Source organism: Melopsittacus undulatus, chromosome 1 (assembly GCF_012275295.1).
Source record: "Melopsittacus undulatus isolate bMelUnd1 chromosome 1, bMelUnd1.mat.Z, whole genome shotgun sequence".
Classification (NCBI taxonomy): Eukaryota; Metazoa; Chordata; class Aves; order Psittaciformes; family Psittaculidae; genus Melopsittacus; species Melopsittacus undulatus.
In genome coordinates this window covers 119,359,046-119,385,695 of record NC_047527.1, presented here as the reverse complement: position 1 = coordinate 119,385,695, position 26,650 = coordinate 119,359,046, and the positions used below count along the sequence as shown (strand labels likewise).

General features: G+C 39.9%; 1 protein-coding gene across 2 annotated transcripts in view; it reads right to left on the bottom strand.

Moving 5' to 3' along the window:
- FAM171A1 (family with sequence similarity 171 member A1) overlaps positions 1–26,650 on the bottom strand; it is a 94,512-nt gene that overhangs the window by 25,471 nt on the left and 42,391 nt on the right. The window contains exons 2-3 of one of the 2 annotated variants that reach the window (XM_034063026.1): positions 10,640–10,867; positions 4,991–5,083 (exon numbers count right to left, since the gene is read on the bottom strand). In XM_034063026.1, the coding sequence (XP_033918917.1) occupies positions 4,991–5,083; positions 10,640–10,867 (321 nt within the window). Of the gene's footprint in view, positions 1–4,990; positions 5,084–10,612; positions 10,868–26,650 lie in introns of those variants that run through there. The other variant, XM_034063028.1, reaches the window with a different exon arrangement.

Genomic DNA, 26,650 nt, shown 5'->3' with positions numbered 1-26,650 from the left:
CAGAGGCAGAGCATGTGAAAGCACAGAAAAACATCCTGTTCACCACATTTGTTTACATTTTGTTTTTCCTGAATTCCTGAAATAGAAAGGTAAATGTAGTTTATACTCTTGAAAGTGATTTTCTAAGAGACAATTCTACCTCTAGTCCAAATTAACTTGTGTAATTTCTGTATTTAATTTTTACAAAGCTTTGGCCACGTTATCTATCTCTAGGGCTGAGAGAACAAATGTTCTTCATTTAAATCACTGGATAAAAAGATTTACTTGACAAAACTTGGGTGAAAAGTTTCCACCTTTCCCCACATAAAGAACACATCTAAACAGAACCAGATTAGCTGGCATCTAAAATTTCTCTCTTTTCCTCTGTGTTGTACAGTTTGAGTGTTTTTTTCAAGATCACTAGGTGTTAATTGAGGGGTCTTTGCTGCAACATGATTTAAGAGTGTTTTATGTGCTATGGCATTTCATGTCTCATTTAAATCTCAGTTTACAAAGTCAATAGTCTTTTTTTAATGGATGTTCACATTATCACTGTTCAGCAACACACAGCAAGACTCCATCTGCAAGTTTGTGTGTGCAACATGAAATTAATTTTTAAATCAAAAGCTATTGTATTCTCTGGAGCTCATTTTGAACACACAACCCCCTCTCCCCCCACCTCCCTACCCGGCACAAAATCAAGAGGCAAGCAGTTTTTTTCTTAATTTGCATTTGACTATGCAGTTCAAAAATGTCAACTCCAAACAATTTTGCTTCTTTTCCCCTATTAGTCTCTGCCAACACTTTAAGGTTACATGCAAGTTCATGGCAAGAAAGATTAAAGAGTTTGACTCTCAACTCCTAAGCTTTGTAACTGCCGATGTCATTAAACCAGGAGACTGGAATCTTTTCTTGCATTATTTTCTAGCAGAAGCTCTAGCTATGAGAAAACATAAAATTCCACAGGACAAACTTTGCATTGGCCAACAGGAACCGCTATGTAGGCAGGCAAGTATCTGCAAGAAAAAGCTATAAACCAAGTTTTTCAGTTTCTGAAACACATAAGTATTTACAGGAGGCTCTCAGGACTGGCAGTATCAAGTGTTTAAGATGGGCATTAAACAACACTCACGTGAAACAGGGAGGAATCTCACTTATTCAATTTCTAGGCTTAAACAGAAAACAACATAAAAGACTAAATCGACTGCAATGAACTTGGGGAAGATTTCTCCCGAGTGCTCTGCAACACCATAGTAGTTTGCTATACCTTGGGAACAGATCTGTTCAGGTAGTTAGAAACCTCTGACTGCACTACTGAGCAGGCTCCTACAGCCCGCAGTGATAAGTGTTCACAGTAACAAAACAGAAAAAACCCTAAACACAATAAAGAAACTGGCATTAGGATTATCACTAACAGTTCAATGTAAAATTGTAGGCTCTTCTGCAGTCTGAATCTCTGGTTAAGATGACTTATGCAAGTTGCCAAGAACCAGTATTATATTTCCAAAGATCTGAAGTAATTAAGAATTAAAACCGAAGTAACTGCTGTTGAGTGTCTAACACTGTAGTTTATGTGAAGGCTCTACGGTCTTCTAGTAACAAATAGCTGTTTTGTAGCTCTGGGAGAGCACTGAGCTTCCAAATTTTAACTAGATATGGAGGACTCAGAAAGCCAGTTTCAGTTTCTTGAATCCTACAGGCAGCACAAGGTATTCCTGTGGCTGAGCCCCAGACCTGGCAAGAAAACTTGGATGCAGGTTTTAAGGTGGAAGAAACAGCTTCCTCTGTAGATAGTGCTTATACCGACAGTAAATCAGTGCAGTGCAGTTAATTCACTCTATGTTAACAAGCTGTTTGATACTGATATAACACCTGCCATTCACCCTGACTCTAGCCTCAGTTGGATCTCTCCAAACCTGGCAAGAGTCTTCAAAGTGGCAGAATACTGGGACCTACCAGTGAAAGGCTTGTGAGGAAAGCAGCTACCAAAACTTTCGCCTTCTTTCACCACCTCGCTAGAAGATAATCCAGTGTACTCCTTTAACGGAGGTCACAGAATCCCAAGGGTTGGAAGGGACCTCAAAAGATCATCTAGTCCAACCCCCCTGCAAGAGCAGGGTAACCTAGAGTACATCACACAGGAACTTGTCCAGGCAGGCCTTGAGTATCTCCAATGTAGGAGACTCCACAACCTCCCTGGGCAACCTGTTCCAGTGCTCTGTCACTCTCACAGTAAAGTTCTTCCTGATTTGGGACCATATGTTTAGGAGAAGATTTACTGGGGGAATTGGAAGTGGTAAAATGCAGAAATAGACTTGTGCTGACCATACTCTCTTTTTGTTCAACAAGTCAACACTTATCACTGGGAGTGGATTGTTATTGCTTCTACCAAAGATATCCGGACAGCATGCTAGGACATCTAGTCTAGGTCCTGCTTTGTCTAGAAAGGTTGGACCAGATGATCCTTGAGGCTCCTTCCAACCTGGTATTCCATGATTCCATGATATCTAGTTCTGACTTAAAAAACCCAAACACAATCCAAACACATTCAAGTATAAAACTGGCATGTGAGCTCTCTCTACTTGGTGAGTGCCATGAGGTAAAGGACTGCTGAGCATTGATCTTACCTTCTTTAAACATCTTGTCAACACACTGGCCCTGCATTGAATCACACAATGATTCAAAGGCTGTCAGCTCCAGTTTGCTAGTACACACCTGAAGACGTAACCATCTCAAAGAGTCCCTTCTAGGGAACCTCTCGTCACACTGAATACATGACACACGGCATTACTGGCATTTGAGCTTCAATCTATGCAAAATAACATTGAAGTATCATCAGTTCATGCTCTGATTGCTCATGTGTCAGAGGCAGATAGAGGGTACCCATACAGTTCCCATTCACTGAATACTGAACTTCAGCTCATCACTGGGCTGGTATTAAATAACTTAAATGACCCAGTGGCTGGCAAACTCCATCCCTTGCAATTACTGACAGAGCAGAGCAGCGGAATGTAATGCCATCATGAAAATGAAGCTGGCTGTATCAACTCAGACAAACCTCTCAATTGCATAATAAGTCGCTTGCTTGCTTAATTATTCAGAAGCAACTGGTAACTTCTTGTACCAGACAGGCCTTTCTTTCCCTTTGACTAGTGCTTCCAACACCAGTGTTCCCAGTCCGTTCCTGGGTATAATGAGTTCTGTTTTGCTCTCATTTTTGCACTGAGGTAACTCTTGATCAGCTCTTTTGAAGCAGTGTGAAGTTACTGGGAAATAAACTGGAGAAGTAACAGAGAAAAACTAGGTCACAAGAACCTTGGATCAAGACAAGAGAGGCTCCATTCAAATTTTAGTACAATGTCTAGGCTGTCTTTCGTTCAGGTTTCACCATAAGAGAATTCCCAAGAAAAGGAGTGTGGGCTGTTCCCATAAAATAGTTTTTATTGGACAAGACTGTGGGTTCAAATCCCAACCCTTAGAGTACTTGTGGTATCACTTTCCTCTCTTATCCTCTTTCTCTGCTATACCAGCAGAACCAGTAATATTATTCTAATTTATATATATATATAGGGGACACTGTGAATCAATTCACTGAAGGGAGCATGCTTATGCGGGAAATACTTATGAGTGTCACTCAGTTGTTAAATTGTCCCTCTAGTCTTTTAACATCCCCCATTTATCTGAAGAAAGGAAGCTGTAAATATGAAAAGACTGTTGTTTTAAAATTAACTGCATAATGTTAGCACTTTTACAAAAGAATAAGAGTATTTAATACACTGTGCTAGTAGAATACTGTTGGTAAACAACATTTCATGTCTTGTCTAATGGAATCCCTTGTGGTTTAACACAGCTCACTGTCCATCTAATCTACCCCATTAGATAATACGAGCTCTCAAACTGCAGAATGTATGGCAGCTGTGCTGTTCTCAAGCTCCTTCTGAGCATTCCATCAGCTAATTCGTTTAGTGCTTTTTCAGCTCCAGTTGTATCTACTACTATAATTAATGAAAAGCATATTGTATATCTGGATGCTTTCTAACTATATAAAAAAAAGGTATCAGGAAGGCATAACTGTATTACATTCTCTCAGATAAAACAAGTTTCTCTTAGAATATGATTGAAGGTACTATTCCCATGTTTATTAATTATCTGCTGGAGTGATGCTAATCATAATACACATGAATAAGACAAAGTTTATGCCCAATAAGCTCACAGGAAGGATGTCCCTTGTTTTGGCTCATTAAAGGTATCTTTAAAAATTTCTGTTCTTACATCAACAGACTTACCTCAGTTGTCACATCAACTAGGCTAAATCAGGTCTGATCCCTAGGTCAGATTAACGTTTTATTCTTTACTATGTAATTCAGGAAATACAGTGTTCATCCTATTGATGCTACTGTTGCTTCAACTTCTACGTTTGGCCTTATGAAAAGGTATTCAAACTTTACTCTTCTAATACACTGGGTTTCATTCTGTAGTATGTGGGTCTGCAGACAGTCTAATAAGGGGCCCACCACAGGAGATACTTAAGAAAAGTAAGTTTGTATAGGGAATACAACAAAGTTGATATGAAAAATTTTTCTATGCCCTAAATTTCTAACGCCTTCATAGTAGGAAGCAATAAACACCAGATAAATTTCTTAGACAATAACAACATCAGAAAACATTTTCTGTAAGGGCAGCTAAATGAGGTTAGATATAAAAAAGAACCAAACCACTTAACAGATAGCAAAATAAATTTCATCTGTAGCTCTCAGATAGCACGCTGAAGTCCAAACTTGTTTATTAGCAAATAACTCAAATTCCCTAATCACAGCAGTTAGGAATGCATTTAGCTATTAATCAGTTTGGTAAAACCATTCCCCAGAAGAGCATTCCTTGGGGAACTCAGAAAAACTCCCAATGAAATACCATTCTCACCCACAGGATAGAGTTCAGAAAATATCAGGCTGTCAGGCTTTTTGTTTAGAGACCCTCAAATTTCACTTCTGACTTCCAATAAACATCATACCTTGAAATCCTGAGACTATCTGGACTACATCATCATAGACCATGAGAGTAGCTGAGCGTTCAGGAAGAAGGCCGAGACTCAGTGAAGAGAACACTGTGGGAGAGAAGTGATTTAAGTGGCATATATTTGAGTTCTTATAAACATAACCCAACAACAACAACACTTCTACATTTTTGCAAAAGCAGGCCACCCAAACTACTGCAATCATACTGCATACATGGCAAAAACCACATGCATTTTCTAAACCAAACAATCAAACTGCCAGGGTAATTATTATTGACCTAAAAAGCCTGTTCTACACTTTGGCTCCTGCAAGTCACGCATGGTAGCTGAAAGCACACATGAGTGCAGTGTGAAGCAGGGTTTTGGGTTATAATTCCCAGATCCAGATAAACACTTGTCATTACACGAAGACAACTGGAACAGTAACTCAGTCTGACTGCATTATTTTTCTATGAAACAGCTATATTTCTTACCTCAGGAAGATATTAATGAAACTTAACTTTTTAAATACTTTGAGATTACATAAAAAGTCATACAGAAAGTTAAAGTATGATGAATAAGTCTGAATAGTTTGCTTTAGAATACAGCACATCCCTATTGAGTCATCACCCACACTACAGCAGTGTTATATATAGCAGAACTACTGTCTCTACCAGTGGTGCAAAATGAGACAGACAAATGGTATTTGCTGCAAGAAATTTGCCCGTTGAGGACCTCATTTGCCACTGGGTACTGATGTTCCTTACAGGGGGCTGTCTCTGTATGCACACACATCTCTGGAGAGTGAAGATCATGGTACGATTTCATGCTAAGTTCTTCAGACCCAGAAGACCAGAAGTATGTATGGAATTAGCCACCAAGCACATCTGACTCCTGCACCCATGAACAGTAAGAAGTAAATCTGCCTGCAGTCCATGCATGGCTTTCAAAGACAGAAGAAGAGAAGGAGATAAATAGGGACTAATAATTTTTCGGAAGTGGGCAGCATCCCACATTTGCACCTGGAAAGTACTCATCCCATTCTGAAGAGACCACAGGCTGACAAAGACACTTCCAGAACTGATTAATGGAACACTGCAAGCTCTTCTGATTTTCTGGAGCTTCATAAATTTCCTCTAAACTAATATGTATTACCTAACCCAAAAGACTGTATAGATGTTAGCTACAAATATGGAAACTGTTTTAAGAAATATACTTTTTTAAAGATTATAAATTTTACTATTTGATGGAAAGGAGAAGAAATCTGGAGAAACACACTGATAACAACCACCATCTAAAAGATGGTCTTAATGTATCTGAACATTGGAAAAATAAAGAATCATGTTATTGCAAGTACAGCTGAGAATTTTCTTTCTAATGCTCTAGATGTGAAAGAGATCTACATATCAGGCAACATAAATAGGAAAGCCTAGTGTAAGTAGCACTAAGGCCACACAATTACAGAATTTGTCTGTCTTTACTCCAATAACTTAATTTGTATGAAGAAAGCTAATATAATTTAGACACCCTGGGGAGCTCACTACAATAAAACATGCCAACATCTTCTTCCATATATGCTAGACTATAATGCACATGCAACCCCCAAAGTTCCCTCAGGCTTTTCTGTACAATCTTTTCTCAGCATGACAAAGGCAGAAAGTCACAGTTTTTAAGGCCAGAAGGATGACTGTGATGATCCAGTCTCACTCCTGTGTAACCACAGCCTTCCCTGAATTAATTACTGCTTCAGCTCCAATAGCTGAGCTTAAACTAGAAAATATGTAGAAAATCTATCAAATTTTCTTTTAAAGTGTCCAGTGGTGAAGAACACACCACGACATCAAAGCTCTGGTAAATAATCATGAGCACAGTTGAACTATGTGCCTTTTTACCCATCAAAATTTATTGAGGTTAGACTTCCAGCCATTTGATCTGCTTTTTATACCAGCCTGCTAGACAGAGGAATTCTCTCATATCCTTTTCTTGTTCTCTATGTGGGTACTGATGGATTACGATCAAATTACTCCATGAGCTTTCTCTCTGGTGAACAAAATAAATTAAGCACTTCCAAGTCTTTCCCTGAAGCCATATCTTCCAATCTTTTAATCACTCCTGATATAACCCTAGAGATTTAAACATTCTTCTTGCAGCCTGGATCCAGAACTGGACACACATTTTCCTGAGTGGTCGTACCAAGGACAAGTTCTCAAACACTATACTCTGCCTTCTCAGTGTTTACCTTACTTTACAGCTAAGGCTCAGATTATTCTGCTTTATTGCAATGCTGAATTGGGAGGTAATTTTAAGTCGCTCATCTACCATGACTCACATGTCATCTGCAGAGGTGCTGCTTCCCAGATGAGCTCTCCTCTCCCAGGAGCATCATAAGCATCCTCTGTTCATAGGACTACATTTCACCACAGTGAATAACATGCCTTGCTTTGACTAACTGTCCTGGTTTCAGCTGGGAGAGAGTTATTTTTTCTCTAGTAGCTGCTGCAGTGCTGCGTTTCAGTTTTAGTATGAAAACAATGCTGCTCACCCATGTTTTAGTTGTTGCCAAGTAGCGCTTACCCTGATCAAGGACATTTCAGTCTCATGCTCTGCCAGTGAGGAGGGCACAAGAAGCCAGGAGGAAGCAGAGGCAGGACACCTGACCCAAACTAGCCAAAGGGATATTCCACACCAGAGCACATCATGTCCAGTATATGACTGGGGAGAGCTGGCCAAGAGGCACCAGTTTCTGCTCTGGGACAGGCTTGGGATCGATCAGCAGGTAGTGGGTGTGAGCGAGCAGTTACATGGTACTTAGTTGCTAGCTAGGGTTAAACACAACCATGACCCTAACAGCTTGTATGGACTGTGCTGCCTTAGCAACTTCCCACCATTCACTGCACATGCTGCTCCAAACACGCCCTCATAAACAGGGACTACCAGCCACAAACATTTTTCTTCCAAATCATTTGGAAAGGAAAAATCTATGTGCAGCTAACAGCAAGATAGATGAGCACATCTTCCATCACGAACACTTCAACAGCTCAAGTGATGTTAAATTAATGAACTGTTAATAAGTGGAGCCATGGCTCTAGTGATAAATATTTCAATGGAAAAAAAGATCTTAATCTTCTCCCCCTACCATTTACCTTTATGTAAACAAATAATTTTCCTGCTTAAGTGATAAAATGCTAGTAATTATTTTGGTTAATATAAGAAAGGTTCAGTTCTGCTGAATTAAGGGAACAGAAAACCCTTGATGCTTACTCCTTAAAGCTAATACAATAATATCATGAGTTCAGTAGCTGCTCAAATTTTCAATGTAAGATTATAACTAATGCATATTGACTGTGATGGAAGCATTGTTCCTGCCTGCTCCTCATCATCCAACTCAGATTAAAAATAATAACAAAAAATTCCCTGGTTTTCAAGACTTCTATACTGTGCTGGTTACAAGTTGAAGAGGCCTTTAAATACAGGGCATTTAAATACAAACAGTTCTTGGTAAGGTTTTTAAAGACTAGGTACCTTAATCAATACAAAACCTAACAGCCTAAGTATCTTGGGCCTGAACTTTATTGCCATGGCCCTTTGAAGGACTAACTCAAAGAACAACCCTATTAAATCTACATAAGGTGTATCAAGTTGTAACTTCTTGTTTCTTTAATCAAGGAAAGGATTAAGTTCAAGGTAAAGAAAGCAAAAGGAAAGATTCTACTCCCAATTAAATCAATGGCAACCCATTTCAATGGAGGATGATCAGAGGTGAAAGGAATGTATTTTCTGAGGTAAGCTCACATTTCAGGCGTGGAAAGATTTTGTGGAAACTGTATACAATTACTGCTCTTTAAACTTCAATGACTTACCAAAACAACAATGCCATGTTTGATTCCCTTCCCTCAAACTCAGTATCTGAGAAAAAGCAACAAGAAAAAAACCTAACCAAACAAACTCCAGGCCATGGAGGAGTAGGTCACATTCAAAGGATCTAGGGTGCAAGTCAGAAAGATAGGAGACACAAAACAAGAAAAAGGTTCAAGCAAGAAAAGGCTATTGCATGCTTTAATGATATATGATTATATCTTAAGGAAGTACATGAAGTATGCTGAGGAAATCGCACTTCATCTTATTTAAACAGAAAAACTATAAGGGACCTTTTTAAACAGAGTCACAGAACAATTACATTTGGAAGTAAACCTCTGGAGGTCACCTGCTTCAATCAAGCAGGGGGGTGTCCAGTTGAGATCTGAATATCCTTAAAGATAGAGCTTTCACAACCTTCCTTGGCAACCTATTCCAATCTTTAACTACAACTGCTGTAAAGAATTGTTCCCTTTTATTTCTTTGAAACTCTCCTTGCTGCAATGTATTTCAGTTGCTTCTTATTTTTTCACTATGCACCTAAGAACCTGGCTTACTCTTCACTATAGCTCCATTACGCAGCTGGAAAATGTGGCAGAATATAGCAGAGGAAATATGGAAGAAGTCAGTCTATCTTATCTGAAGCACACAAATGCAGGTAAGTAACCAGCATGCTGAAATGCCTAAAGCATAATCCTCAGTTTGAAGAGACTAAAGTTCCTTTCCCCATCTGAAAATACATTTGCTGCTTCCCCTTGCAGCAAGTCACACAGTCCCAATTGATATTAAGAAGTAAAAATATTTAATAAATAAAATGGGGGTTTATGAATATTACTATAAATAGATACTAATAAATATTAATAAATAAAATACATTGTAATAAATAAAATGGAGCCAAGGCATGGGGCTGAACACTGTCCTGTGATCATTTATATTATTTAAATATTAGCACACTTAAAACCTGGCATGGCTTTGGCCTGGGCTAGTTATCAGATCTGAGGTGATATTTGGGTGTGATCTGGATATAATACAAACCTGGGACCATTCCTAAACTACTTGGACTCTAATAGTGGCTGGGGATTAGAGGAAAGGCAGAAGAAAACTGCAGATGTGACCTTCAGCTAGATGTTATGTCTCAAGGTCTGAAAGCCACCCCCAATCTGTTCTATTTAGCAGTACATAAATAAGTCTTCATGACTCCGATTCCCATTCTGTACAACTAATGCAGAGTCTCCCACTTCTCATAAAATTGAGACATTCTGATAAAAACTAACATGCAAGTATTATTGTTACAGTTTCTGCCTGCAGAAGAAACAAATCACGCTAATTAAGTTAGAAAAAATCCTTACATCTGGATAACATAACTGCAGAATAAAACTGTCCTATGAGCAGGGCCCAGAACTGAAAGGCCAGGACTTCTTTTGTACACTACAGCCTATGGTGCAACAGTTGTTTCTACACCTTGGGAGAGAAACAAATGAGTACATCACAGCTGCTGAAACAAAACACTTGGAAACATAGTTCCCATAAAGAAAAAGATCTGGAATAGATTTGCATTTGCTGTGGAGCTCTAAGAGCACCAACAGTTGTTTGAAAACTGATGTAGCACTGTATTGAGAACAGCCAGAAGAGCTAGTCCCTGCACAGCCCTGATGCCACAGTTTAACTGAGGAAGAAACCTTGCCTTTTTTGAACAACCCAGATGTTCTTCCTCCCACCCAGGATCACAAGCATTAAAACACATCATACAAAACTGTGTAGCTTCCTTTAGATGCAAAATCTTACCTCAGAACAAAAATAAAGATCTCTTACCAGGCAATCTTACAGGTTTCCATGGTGCAGAATTTGGCACATATGCATGTTTACTAGCAGTCACTATCAGCTGATTGCCCAGCTTATACTGAAACTTGAGGAAGGCAGTGCCATCTGCTCCTGAGGTTCCAGATGCAATGGAGATCTGGTTGGTAAAAATCTCAATGAAGGCTTCAGTTACTGGCTGATGTGTGCTGGCATCGCTTACATGGACCTTCAGCGTTACTTCTGTAATGACAAACAACAACAGCAATTATCATCCCAAAAGCTTCTATATTCTATATTCCACTCATGACTCACATGCAGCCAGGCAGCACATCACCAGGGACAGGCAATATCCCCCTTGAGGGGCAACATGTCAATCTCACAGTAGCATCATAATTCTAATTATGCACACTATCAAACATCATGGATAGTATGGCATCCTGACTCTGTAAGGTCCCTGACTTCCTGTGCTTCTGCTCAGCCAGCCTTCTCCACCAGCAGTGGGGACAGGGAAGGGCTGGAAGTCTGCTGTGTTCCCTCACCCCTTCCCCAAAACATTCTCTCCATGTGCAGTGAAGGAACAGAGGTCATCTGCTGTGATGGAAGCCTGGGAAGAAAGTGGACAATGTGGGGCCTGTGTTACAGTCAGAGATTTTGAACCCCAGCAGGAGAGGTTGCCCCAGCTGGCACAGGACTTCCCTGGCGATGTCTAACCAAGACAGTGAAAACCCACAGGATCAGGTCCTTTTCCTCAAAACACAGGACAGTTAGGATGCTAGCAGTGAAGAAGAGGGGTACACTTCCCCCACCACCTCCCAGTTCAGTGGCCTTTTTTCTGAAGGGGCAAACATGTCACAGGCCCTGGTGATACCTGCTTGTCTGCCCTGATACCACTGTATTGCTTGTCCCCACATACAAGTGGTGGCTATGAGAAGCAAAGAAGTGATAAGGTTAAGGCAGTCTGGAGAATCATACATCTTGTAGACATGCAGTCAGAAGCTAACACAATGAACTTCATTTTCCTTCAGTAATTTGCGATTTTTCCAGAAACTAATTACTTGTTTAAATGTTTCCAGATGTACAATATGTCTACTCCAGGGCACTCCTATGACTAAACCATGCATTGTGTCACCAGACTTTGTTACATAAAGTGGAGTGGCTTGTGCAAGACAGTCCCTGTGGAAGGCATTCCTCTGTATCTACGATTATTTTTCTGCCCCTCCAATATTTCCTCTGCCTCATGCTCTAAAGAAGCAGCTGTTGCCTTTCTTCAGTAACTATGACTCAAATGCAATGCTGCACTGAAAAGACACACCAACGGTTCAATGACTCCACCAAGCCACTTCTTGGATTTTTTCATTTACAGTTGCCTTGTTTTCCTCCATGAGTATCTCCCTCCCTCCCTCTTCTCTCTTCCACTTTCCCTTCTCTCATTCTCATCTTTGGAAATCCTGCTGTTCTTGCATGAAGTCCCCCACCTCTGCTTATTCCATTCCCCAAGATAACAGACAGTACCACATGCAACACATTTCTTCACATGCTGCCCAGAAAAGAGAGCATGACCTCCTTTTCATACAGATTTTAAAACAACACATTGATTTACATAGAACAGTGTTGGTGGTACAGTTCTGTTACTACAGTGCACTAGATTTTAAGAACTTATTTCAGTGTAAGCCCTGAGCCAGCAAGACATAACACCAAGAACCACAAAGAACAAAATCTCTGTTGTGAATTTCAATAGTGAAATGACACAACTGAGTATGCTGAGAAACATACTGTAACAACATAAAAATTTAAAAGGATATCAGGAACTAATACAAAAATATCAGCACATCTGTCTTAAGGGCATTTCAGCCAGAAACATATTGGGCCCTTTTATAAGCAGAGACTTTCTGGTTTAATCCTATAGTACAGAAAATACAAATATCAGGCAGCCCTGAACAAAAACCCCATTAGAGAAATTCATCATCATTGCAGCCCTCACTTTAGAACTTGGCGATGGCAAATGCCAATTTAGAAGGGATCAGCATGAAATACGCCCTAGCTATTAAAGATTCTGGACTTGTTCCCAGTTTTGCATTTAGTAGTCAAAGGAAACAACATATACTGAAAAACAGTGACCATACACTCTGATGTGCACATACTGAATGCCTCTTTAGAAATCTTGCCTTGACCACCAAGCAACTTGTGAAGTCTTACGCACATGAAAAGCAGCCACATTAATTAAAAGAGGAATGCCTGTGTATTTATGTATTTACAAACTGTACATGTATTTACAAACATGAGGGCAAAAAGCAATATAAGTTATTTTCAAAATGTGCAGGAACAATACACTTAGATCCAAAGCCAGATAGCTGTGCTGTTAATGTTTCCCACTTTGAATTGCCTAGCAAAGAATGCTGAAGAACAGATGCGGTTAAGAATAATGGGTCATGCATTAAAGAAAAAGCAAGGGAACAGGACAAGCTGAACACTGTGGTTAGTAATTTCAACAACATGAAAGTTTAGCCTTTTCTAAACAACCACATATAAGAAGGAGCTAAAGAGCTTTGAAATATTAAATATTAATCAAAGAAGAGTATAAGAAAACAACAGAAGTATCAAATCTATTTAATTCCTGATAGACATTCAAAATTCTAGAATAGACTACTACTAAAATTGATCTAGAAACAAAGCCTGACAAACCAAAAAAATTCCTGAATACACAAATCCAGATCTCTCTTCCCAAACAAGAGAGCTAGCCATTGGTATCTCCAATAGGAAATTCCTTTATCCTTCACTCGACAGCTATATAGGTGGCTCTGTCTACATCCTTCTATTGTTCTGATAAGGAAAAGATAAGGGTTTCCAAAATCCTGTTTCTAAACAGAATTGGCAAAGGCCATCACCCAAGATGGGAGACTGATGTCCCAAAAGGCAACAGACTGGAACTGCTGTTGCAATCCACACAGGGCTTTGTTGTTTTTTTAATCCTCCTTTTTAATATTTAGACTTGTTGGGGCTTTTTTATGACTCAGAAGATAGAGAAAATCCTAGCAGCCTGAACAACCCCAATTTCTTTTCATGTATTATCTTCCCTGACATATATGTGAAACGTATACAACTTACTTAACTAAGGGCTTTCTCCCACGCAAAAGCTCCTTTTTCTTATCTAATGCAGCAATGAAGTCATGAACAGCAAACCCGCATTATCACAGTGATTTCCACAGCAACAGAATGATTACAAGCTTTAAATTGCAGAGAAACTGTTGAAACAGTGAGTGTGACGAGAACAACCTATAAAGAGAGACTACTAAAAAAACTTAAAGCTATACAGGAAGTTTGAAAATTGTTAGGAGATACTCGGACTTCTTAACAGGAGAACCTAAGAAAGAAGAGAGCAGAGGAAAGACAGCAAGTGATGAAAATCACTCTGACCTCAAATTAATAGGGAGGTCTTAGACCGAAGCATCAGGTATAATAAAAGAAGTATTTAATTATAAAAAGCTGCCTAGAAGACTCATTATTAGCTACAGAATACAGTCTTTAAAATATCTGGCAAACATTTTAGTCTGTACTTTCAGTAAAACAGTGGGAATAAAGCAGATACATTATTCTGGAGTTTTACAGCCTACCACAGCAAACAGCCTGCCAGAATTAAAGACACATGGATTCTGAGAAGGAAGAACATCTGCAGTTAGTGGGGAACACGATGGAGACAGGAAACCAAAAGCACTGTAGAAGGTAAACTCTGAGAACACGAACTGCTAACATGAAGCATGCTTCATTCTTCCACAGATTTGTGATACTGTTTTCTCTCTATTATTGAGTACAGCAGGAATATTCAGTTACTAAGATCTGAAGGAACTTTGCTGTGTGCTGCTAGTGAATTTCTGGAGGAAGGAAGGGGACATAATGGTGCACAGTGCTGATGTTTCCTCCCTGCAGATCAAAGCAGAGATGGCTGAGGTGACAGGCCCCAGGCTGATGAATTCACCCAGGGCAGCTGTGATCTCACCCCCCAGACAGGACAGGCTATGCCTGAGCCAATAGCCCCTATGTAGCAGACCTGGCTCCTGACCACTGTGCTATGAATGTGACCCTTTCAGACCTGGGCTCTGGCACACGACTCCCTGTTCGCTTGCAGGGCACAGGTAAAGCCAGAATAATTTGCTTGTACTACTAGTGCATGCCCTGTAATATTCCTACAGGAATGTTTCCTGTTCAAAGCAAGAGCTACTTAATGTTAACTGTTCATTTCCAGGAGATAAACTACAAGCAAAGATATCCTGTCTGGATGGGCAAAAAGACTCTATGTCCCTGTATAAAAGCACTGCTAGGAATGGGCCACACAATGGTTAAATAGTGCAAGCCATCTGGGAAACCCTGCAACTCCACTTCAAGAATGCCAAATCGAAGTGGGAAAAGGAGATTAGCAGGAAAACAGCAAATACAGGGTTACAATCCACAAAGAGGACAAGGTTGCTGTATGTATATGCTCAAGCAAGTCCAGCCTAAATTTCTCTTCTCACATTTATAATCCTTTGTCTTCTTTCAGCAACTGCATCTTGTTCAAATGAGTGCAAAAAAACCCTACTAGTTACAGTGAAAACAGCTGCTGAAGTATAACTCCCTCCCAGTTTTCTAGTACTAAATTTATTGTCAGCTGTATAAAAAAATCCCAGCATCTCCAAGGTTATAATTTGGGAAAGTGAAATAGAAAAAGGCAAAAAAAGCCCTAGCATGTTAGCATTCCAATCCAGAACCCCATCTGTCTTCTTAATCTGATTTTTGAGATTTTGCTAAATCTAAACTTTCTCTGAGCAATCCTTCCAGTGCCATCTGCTTTATGAACCATACTGCCTCCTCTGAAATACAAGTAACCTTAAGACAACTGTTTCTGCAGTTGCAACCCCTCTTTAAATTGCTGCGTACTCCCAGTTTGGGAATGGCTACTTTCAGAACTGGTATAATCAGTGCTGTCGTCTATAACCAAACTTCTGAAAAGTGAAAAGCACCAGTTTTGGTTTTTAAAAATAATCAAAAGCACACACAAAGCCCCCATTCTTTGTAAAATTTTATGTAACATTCTATATAATGTTACATAGAAAGAAAACTCCTAATCTATCTGAGTGATGGCACACTGTCAGATCTCAAATACTGAAATAAACAGAGAAAAGTTATGACACAGATTGGAAGTAAAAGATTATAATCTTTAGATGCCAATCCTGCAATTTGGTGTGCATACACTCCTGTCAGGCAGACTCCCACTGATATCTGCTGGACAGATGATCTCTTTTGGGAACAGGCTGACACAGGCAGCCTTTATCACTTATCGTTTCCTCTGAGGGTCCCCTATCCATGGACAATGTCAGGATATTACCAAAGCAAGAGATATTTAAATTATCTAGGTTTTAATTAGAGAAAGAAAACTTCCTGTTAATTTAAAAAATACCATTATGAACTTTATTTAAAATTGCATCCTCTGCTCTGATTGAGCTTACTGGCAACTTGCCTGGTTTTGAATCCTATGTGCCAAATGGATAAGCGTTTCTGCCTCCTGACCTTTTGCCCAAGTGCAAGGTCACTCCTCAGCCAAACAATAGAATTTTCATTTATCTAAAGGAAAACATTTTCCTAGAAAAAGGAGTGTTTCCCCCCAGCCACAGATGCCAACTCAAGCATTTATATATTGTCATATCTTTGTAATGTACTGTATCAAGAAGGCTCTACTGACAACCATGCTTCAAAACAGCAGCAGAGTAAGTTTGTATGAAGAAAAAGGAAATATACACAAAATCCCTCTAGAAGCACGGTCTGATCTTCACTGATGTCGGCACCTGAAAAGTAAGTTCACTAATACCATCTTAAATAGCAGACTATGTGTGCTTGTAGAATACTCACAACAAAGACAATGACATCCCTTGCTCAGAACAGGCTCTGGCCCACAGGAAACAGGACAAACCAGTGGTACTACACAGCCTTCCCCTTCACCACAGAAGACCAAGCCTTCAACTGGGTGAGCATCTGCCACTGGTTTCCAGGGAACCCAACAATGCAGAGGGTAGGATTTGGAAGGTCTGCTTCCACTCATTGCCTGTTCAGTGATTCCTGAGGTTATACTAGGGCTGCTGCAGTCCCTGGCATCAAGCAGAAAGATCCTTACTTCTGTCCACAGCACTGGTCAGAACTGTAGTAAGGACCACACAACAGGGCTTGGTTCTCAGGCCCACACCTGAAGGATATACAAAGTGGAGGGGTTCAGAGAAGAGCCACATAAAAATCTAGGGTACAGGGAAGTAGCCTTGGGACCAGCCATCTGAAGAAGCTGACCTCTTCATCTATTGAAAGAGAGGGCTGGATGATTGTGTGAAACAGGGAAACTGCCAAAACCAGGTCAGCTTTAGTCTTGTTGACAGAGGTACAGTATGACCCAAAAGCTATACACTGAACTTAATCAAATTCAGGTGTCATTTCTCAGCAACAAGAGAACAGCTCGAGAGATAGCAGACTCATTTGTGCTGACAGATAGTGGGAAGATTTTATTTTTTTTAATAGTTCTAATTTTAAGTGCTTAATTAAGGCTTACAATTAATGTTTAATTCTGGAGTTAAGAGACTTCATGTTTGATTCCAGAACATTTATGAAGATAGCCCGAATGGTTGTCTGTAGTGCTTCTGATTTTTTAGCACTGCAATCTGAATTTGCTAAACACTTTTCTGCTTTACAGGTCACGGGGAAGACTGTCAGTACTGTCCTGATACACTCTGTCTGCACACTCTGAGCACTTGTTATGGGATGACTATAATTAACTCTCACACCTCAAGTACATTTTTCCCCAAATGTACAACTGACTCTGATTTCTGAGCTCTTCTTCTATTCCTATCCCTTGCTTTTCCTCAGAAACAGTATGAACTCATGCAATGGGAGCTGCATAGTCCAGCCTCTGAGCTGGTGCAGAGAAGCCCATCTGCGATGCTCTGGGGTGGTACATAAGGCTTTTTTTCCTCCTCTGAAGCACAGGTTGATTTGTCTGCATTTCTCATCTAACATTCCTTGCCACTGCAAGTGCCTCAGGCATTGTTGGCACTGTGTCTGGTTCCTCTAGTGTGCACAAATTTCATTTCCATGGGACAGAAATGGTTTCTCTTAACTAAAATAATTAGACTCAATCCATAATATTAAAGCACAGTGGTCTGTGATATGAAGGTCAGACAGGTGGCCTACTTGCCTCTTCAGGTCTAAAATCTATTAAACAAAGCATTTGAAAACTCAAATGATAAACACATTAGTTAATCTTAAAGTATCTGCTAGTAATAATGCATACAAAAGGAACTTCAATATAAAAAATAGAGCGATTTATGCTATGTCCAGTGACAACCAGGCTACTAAACAACCATGTGCTCAAGGGGGAGGGAGGGGCAGAGAAAGGATAATAAAATAAAGATATCCATCACACAGCTGTCTAACATTTAAAAGAGGATTTGTGTATCCCAACCTGTGAGAGCCTGGAGCAGTACCACCAAAATTAATTTCTTAGGGAAAAAAAAAGGTAGGAATTTGCTTTAATTTAAAAAAGTGAGAGCTATATGCACAATGCCCATATGAGACTCCGATACCCTATTGTTAAGTGATTAAACAAGCATTTATAATTAACTTGAAACTCACACGGCTATGAAACTCATGAATAGCAATAGTTGCATTAACAGGTCTGCCTTTGATCTCTACAGGAACTGTGCATGACGTAAACTAATTTCATTTCCAAACCTTGTCTTTTAGACATCGAATTATATAAAATACTGTCATGGATACAGATGGAAGTTGACTTTCAAAGCTTTAGCTTGCCACACACATAATGCATTCTTTGCAAAACATGAAAATGTAATCCCAGCTTAAAACTCTCTTTTTTTCCCCTAAGAGAGTCCTTTGAAACTCTGTCTGGAGATCAATACGGAATGAAAAGTTAATGCACTGATATTTTTCAGTTGCTGAGCATTTGAGTTCTCCACTGACTCAAACAAGACCACTGCTGATTTTGCAACATCAGCTCTGAGGATAACAACGCATGAGCTCAGCTGCTGAACAGCTTGCAGGGATTTTAAGCCAACTTTATACCTACTGCATTACCAATCCAACCTGGGGGAGGGCAGAAAGGGAAAGCCTGGATTTGCTTAACCATGAATGGATGTGTTACATTTTCTTGGAACATCTTTTTCCTAACTCTATTATTAACAGTATGCATCTGATGAAAACAATTTAAAGCAGCTGTATTCTATGTCTAAGTGAACCAGCGCATGTGTAATGGGGCAGGAGGAGATAAGCAGTTCTTTTTGCTTATTTCCAGTCAGCTTTAGCGTTAGGTTTAAGCTTTACTTATTTCCAAAACCTGTTGTGAAAGCAAAGCTAAATATCCCTTTGGAAGAGTGTACTTTTATTCGAGTTGTTTGTCTTTTATTTTATAAACAAACCACTGTAGCAGTTCAAACAAACCCAACTCAAGTGACTCTTCTACATTCCCACTGCAGTCTGCAGGGCAGATTTCCACTTTCATCTCAGTACTCCATCAGCAAAAGCTAATACAGAGGCAAATTCTTGTGTTAAAATTTTATCCAAGCACTTGCATGACCTTTTTTTTTTTTTCAAATAACTAAACAACCAATTTATATTCACTTCACTCCTTGAAGAGGTTATCCCCAACTGGCAGACAGGAAAATTAAGCCTAGGTGAAGCTATGCATGGGAACAACCCCATTCTTCTCAGCAACCTGCCCGAGCAGATTTGTGCAAGGTGATGAGGAGCTCAGCACTGCTGCTCAGTTACTCCAGGGAAAAAAAACAGGCACATCCCCTCCGTTCCCCCCTCCATGGCCTGGCCTGAAGACTTCTACTCTGTCTCCTCTGCTGCTCTGCTGCTCCTTGGACCTCTCACTGTGTCAGCTCCATTTACTAACCCAGCACAGCACCAGTGTAACCAAACAGAAGGCTTGTCCCCAGGTTATCAGGTTGAGCTGCTGAAGCAACATGGCTTTAAGTGACAACATCAGCAGAATGGACAGGCATGGTGACAGAGAGGCATGAAGTCTTCTGGCCAAGCACAACACTGGTGGAGGAAAAAGCAGGAATGGTTCCACGCCTGCCAGTTCATGGGCAATTAGGTCTGCACAGTTGTACCACTGAAACACACCCTGAGAGACCTTCTCAAGTAACTGCACCCCATGGTCACTCTGGAAGGCTGCCTGTGGTCACTCTGGAAGGCTGCCTGTGCCACTCCCGACTTAAGACAAGCTTTAGGTCAGTATTTGATGTGTACATTGCAGGAAACCTTTATTTTGTGTTAGTCCCAAATAACTTCCTGGCTGTGGTACCCCTACCACTGCAAAATGGTACCTGGCTCCTTAAGGACAGGATGCTTGTGACAATGCCAAAGGGAAGAGCTTGATTTGGAGTAGTGAGGACTTTCACACGGGCACTATACAGGGTTTACAGCCGCTCCTGAACACCCACAAATCTCTACAGGCACAGCTGATATTTCTGTCTGGGTGGAGGTAGGTTACTGCTTGTTCCTCCTAACCCTAAAAAGAGTGCTTTCATTAACATGCCAGCTGCTGTTGCTTCTGTTTTCTCCTCACTGCAGCCAAGGATTAATTACCCCCAACTTGTCTATACTGAAACTTTTGTATCCTCCAAAAATTTTTCAGTGTATTTCCAAGTTCCTGAGATTTTTTTTTGCTCAAAACAATGTTCACATTTCCTTATTTGAAATAGCTAATAAAAAAATTAATCTCTGATCTAAGCCTTCTTCTTGAAAATTAATGAAGACTACAAACAAAATAGGGCCCATACAGTTCCCTCCATCCTGTGAAACATCCCCAGCTTGACACAGGGCCATTTGTCATTAGCCCCAGTTTAGCCCTTCATCCAGTATCAGTAACACAGAAGTCTTCTCATCCAAGACAATTTTTCAATTAATATTTTTAACCAGGCTGCTGCACTGTTTGTATTTCAGCTGAGATGACTGCATATATATGCAAAGCATAACAACTGACTCAGCAACCAAAACTTGCTTCAGTTTAAGTTATTGTAACAGCATGGTGATCTTAATTCCTGTAAGAGGATTAACTTTAGGGCTGCTAGGATTTCATTAGAAAAATTTCTAATCAGACTAAAACTGTGAATTTTAAAATACTACTTTCTATTCCCCTACACTGGAAGTCAATTACGTAAATCAAAGTTATTAGCTCTTTCACAAATTCACAATCATGATTGGAAAGTACATTTACAGTTGCACTTGCAACATGTATCTTTCTTGCAGACTCATTTTATCTAAAAACCACAAAGCAACAATGACCAGAGTTTTGATACACTGCTCATCCAGCCTATATTGCTTTCTCTTACCAGAAGAGCACTGGAACATACCTTTGTGTTTCTTGGTCACCTGCAGCTCTGATTGCACTTGTTAAGAGTCCACTACAGTTCTGCAGTCTCCCAGCACTGCAGCTAGGAGGGTTTTCAACTTACAGGTCCATGGTCCAGGCTTTGGGCATGTTTGAAACTTGACTTGGTGAAGCATGTTCATTTAGGCTGTGAGACTGCCTGCCTAAGGGGGGCCTGAAGGGGACAGCACTCTGCTAGAGGAGGCTCTTGCGGCTCACAAATCAAAACGTTGAAAATCAACGAACCACAGCAGAAACGGCTGATCAAACAAACAGGTGAATTACCTGTTCTCTTTAGAGATAAATTTCAATGTAAAATGCTCTGATTGGCCAATAAATGATGGAAGAAGGCTGAAAGGAGACAGGCAAGGGTGACATGCCCTGAAGCTCTGGGAATAATGCAGGGTGTGACTAAACACAGCTGCTGCAAACTGGGCTGACTTCATCTCAATACAAATGGGACTCAAGATTGGCCTTGGTTTTACATGAACATGAGTTCCTCTGACAGCTACTGGATCAACCGACTATACCACAGGTGAGTGGATCAAATCTTTCTCCCAGGTTCACTAAAAGAGAGATAATGTCTCCCAGACCACCATGGGGATAGGGCATATGCATGGCTCAGCCTGGCACAAAGTATAAAACCTGAAAAACTAACAACAGATACAAGTAAATTTGAAGACAGCAAAGAGCTTCAGCTGGTTTCAACCCACATATTTCTTCTTGGTGACTGGTGATGTCCAGCATTGTGATGGTGAACATATTACAGAGACCAGCAACAGGTATCACACATTGGTGATTGTGACTGAACTGTTATTGCCATTGCTGTATTTCCTATTTGCTAAGTGCAAATTGCACTGGTATTGTGATTACAGTATATTTTGTATCACTGTGCTAAAACAAAAATCCCATGTAACATTAAATATCTTCAAATTAAGTACATTTGATATTAAGCATTTTACCCTTCACATGTGGCCTACCTAAGTCCAGTCAGAGAGTAGAGGATTCTTAAAAACACCCCTATTACTTACTAGTTTGCCCATCTGACAACAGAAACGGGTTATTGGTTATACTCCACCATAAACCCATCTGAGATATTTACAGCTGTAAACATCACCCTGCTCAAGCTCTCTCACACAGCACAAAATCCCTCAAATTCTGCCATTTTATCTCTTCTGTTTCTATGCTCATGCGGCAAAACACACATCTGTTTAAAAGTAACGCTATCATGACAGGCTGCTGGCATTTTTAGTTTAACAACTACGTCCACTTTCCCATTAACAAGCAGATACATAGAACTGAAAACATTCCAGCAGCATGCTCTGTTTCCTTGGCACAGACAGCAACATGAATATTTTGTAGGCCATTTAGTCTATGCATTAAGCAAGCATTTTAAATTATTATACTGCTTTAAACAAATAGCTGTATGTTTGGAAAGTAAACTACTGCATATGAGCAGTGTTTGAAGGGGAGACAGAAGGAAGGCATTTCTAAACAACAATATCATACAGATGCTAAACATATATACAGAAGCTGCATTAACAAGATGTGCTGGAGGAATTTGCTGGGAAGCAAAGGAAAAAGTACAAACTGAATAATCAACTTCTGAAAGGGTAAAATATGCTCTATTTTCTATCTAAGATGAACATAAGGTTAGCAGATGAAGGGTTCATGGATGTTATGCATACTTGCACACATGTATGTGTGCTAAACTAAACTGAAAATACAAGGTACAGCTAATCCCACTAGAAGTTATAGCATTTACTTAAAAAGTTTCCTCGGCACTATCAGTCCATATCACTGTCCTGAAACCTATTCTAAGAAGCTGCTTTAGGGGTACTTTCTTGATGTTAAGAAACTATGTATTTCATGCAGGGATATGAAATCATAGAATCATAGAATAGTTAGGGTTGGAAGGGACCTTAAGATCACCTAATTCCAACCCTCCTGCCATGGGCAGGGACACCTCACATTAAACCATGCCACCCATCTTCTCAGTGCCTGAAGCTGACTTCAGTCAGGGAACAGTGAATTCTCAACTCACTCTCATTCTGTGTCATTTTGTCCCTTCCCTATAGCAAGAGGAGGATATAAACTGGATGGGGAAGTATATGGTGAGAAGTAGTTTGCATTAATAGTTTCTACACTACTTGGTACCACCTTCTTTCACACAGTCTGGAAAAGTTTGGCTGATATCACTTTGTGCAAAACTGAGATAAAAATCTGCATTTATGTAGTCTCAATCTTTAGAAGAATTATTCCTCTTGTACTCTTGCTATGACACTGTTTAACAGTACAAAAATGACCCTTGCTAAGACATTTTACCTTTTCTACGTTGCTCTAATCCAACTGTAAGCGTGCAGTAACTCTAAGAAATTGCCTGTGATTTTTTTGGTATTGAACTCGAGAAGCATTAAGCAGATTTGCTCCTACCACCTTTCAGAGGCAGAATGCCTCTAGGTGGCCAAGCAAACAAAGCCCAAGGTATATGAAATTAAAACAATCTTAGCCTGGAATTCTTGGGAAAACAGTGCAATTATTTTACAAAACCTCACATCATCAGTCTAGTCTTTCTCACAGAAAATTAAGAAAACATACAGAAATGTTCCCTTTTTTTCCGTATCATCTTTTGTTTGCAATTAATTCTGTTCTCACACTGAGAAAGGGAACTGCTAAGGAAAATAACAGTATACAACAGTTAGCCAAAATTTTGAAGGAGCCAGCTGCATACATTTAAAACCTGTTCTACCATATTTAGTCACAAATACAATTCCAGTGAGAACTACAGGAGTGCTAACCACCTTGTAAATATGTAAAATAAACACACAGAATCCTCATCTTCTGAAATTTAACAGCTTTAGGAAATCTGCAAATACCAGTTTTTAGCAATATATTCAGTAACATTTCATGTTACATATTACTTTGACGTCCATTTCTCTGAAGTGCTATACACCTAATTTAAAAGTTCAGATAACTTCAACATGTGCTGGGATTTGGGAAATTAACACTCCAAAATAGAAAAATACGGTATTCTTCCTGCTTTGCTGAGCATATGTTCTAAATCAAAATTGCACTTCATTTTTTTTTCTCTCTCTTCACATTAAGCCCTGGGAAAAAAAACTAAACACATAACCCAGTGGATGTGTATGTACATAAACACACATCCCACAGCAAGCAGTTTTACAAGAAAGCTGATGTATTTATTTCAACAACTGGTCTAATAACCCAAGTGGCCACTTGTTCTCTTGAGGTTACAGAATTACTTAAGGGAAGAGTAAAAGGACAGCAGACTGCTATTATTGCTCAAAGCCAACCCGAATTCCCAGGCAGCCTTGTGCTACAGTACTAGCACAAGACAGGCTTCTAGCCATCAGCTGGCAGAGCGCAATATGCACAGTTTTAAAGAGCTTGCAACATAAAAAGGTTAGGAAATCCAGCAGCACTCACCCAGTAGGAACTGACTGTCTACCCCCTCAAAGATTATTGACAATCACCTGAGTTGCCTTAGATGCTTACAAAGAGAAAAGGACTTTGGGTCCGCTGATCTAGTACAGTATCAGCTAATGCAGGACAGTGAACGAGTGACAGCTCTGATTCTACAGCTACAACATTAACATCCTCTACCCATATACACGTGGATGCAGCGAAAACAAAATCGCCTTACTGTCAATGTCAAATAGTGTATCTGCAGACTTCAAGTTTCTCCCAGAAAAAGCTGTTACACCAATGCCAAGACGTTCAATGTAAGCAAGAAGGATTTTAACTTTGGCTTTGGACCATTCATCAGATGCTCCCACCTCGGTGGGTAGTTAAATAAAGAAAAAGAGTGACAAGTAATAACCATTAACAGTTAATGTGAATGAAACAACCTTAAGTATTTGAACTTTATCTTTCTAGTCATTAAATGCATATTAAACTTAGACTGGAATTATTTTGTGGTTATATTCACATAGAGCACAAAATCCTTCGGATCATGAACAGCACATAAAATGCAAGGTAATCACCTGGCTAAGTACAGACACTCACAGTGTATACGTATTCATTTAAAACCTGGTGGTTCTTAGGTTATCTGAGTACCAAAGCCAAGAAAAATACATTTTGTATCCTTTTAAATGAGGATGATACATATAAAACATTGTTGTGTACTTTGGATTCTGCTTTTGAAATTCATTTAACAAACTGCAGCGAGGTTGGTGGAATTCCTTAATATCTCTTTTCAGATAGGAACTCAGCAAACATATTTCCTAGAGCTACTGTTCCAACTCTCTTGGTAAAAAGGACTTTTTGAAAAGCAAATAGGTACCTGTGAAGCATAATGGGTGAGATTTCATGATTCACTTAGGGATACAGTGCTAAACTTTCCGTCAACACAGAGAATGGTAGGAGCAGATGGCTTTGCGGGCCATAAGCTAGTTTTGCACCATGCCTATCCTTCGCTGCAAATTAGAGGGATTTCCTGGCAAAGTGCCTTGGGGACTGCCAGAAATCAGCTGTAACAAGGCCTGGACTCTGAAGATGTGGCTTTGCCCTTGACAGTTCTCTTGTTTCTGCTGCCTAGGCTACACCAGAGGCATAAGGAAGGGGTCTGTGAAAGGCAGCTGTGCTCCAAGACTCCCTGGCAGGCAGTGCAGTTGCAGAGCATCTCCCTGGCCTAGGTTCCTGGCACAATCAGTTTAAGAAGGTACTCAAGGCTGATGGTCTCACCCAGGAATCATGGTCTGGCTTATTTTCCACTCTTGTGCTGAAGTCTCATTTGGCTTAAAACCACCTCTTTGGCCTGATGAGCTTCTGCTGATGTAACTTTGATGTGTACTGTACCTCAGCTATGAATTTTCAGAGATGTTTATCAAACACCTTGCTTCATATTCAGGTACCTTTGCCCTGCTGTCCTCCTACTTCAAGACTCCATCACTCAATAATACACATTTGTTTAAAAGCAGAAGGAGAAAGCTCTGCTAGAGATAAATTTAATCAAGTGATTTTAAGTTTAAAAACCCAAAATAAATGCATTTACTCTAGAGCAATATGTCTTTAGCTTCATTTTATCTAAGTAGTGATAGCATATTATACCAAATATGCTTAAAGACCAGACCTGCCACCGTTAAAAGAAAAAACAACACATCTATTTTATTTCTGTCTCTCTCTGCAAAAGCTTGATATAACCTGTCTCAAGCTTCACATGAGGTTCTGCCAATCTGCAGAGAAAAAACAGGTTTCAGAAGTTCATCCTACAAAGTGCATCAAAATTTGAAACTGCTTTTTAAATTAAGACTGCTCATTTTTCAACAGCTTCATTGCAACCCTCACTACTTTGATGCCCAAGAGTCCCCTTGAAAAAAGTATCCTTTTTAGTTTGCTTACTACAGTGACAGCAGGCACACTGCTTCCAGCAAGTGCAGCAGCTCAGTTGTGAAGTTACCAAATTAAATCCAAAGTTAAAAGAAGCCCACAGAATTATGTTGCACATCTTTTGAGTATCTGGAATGTGGTAAGATCACGAAGGTCTAGCAGCAAGAAGGCCCCTTGGTACACCAGAGTCCTGGAGCTCCTACATCTAGGGTGAGAAAACTAAGGGTCTAGCAGACTCACAAGAACTCATCTTCCTCTCATTTTGT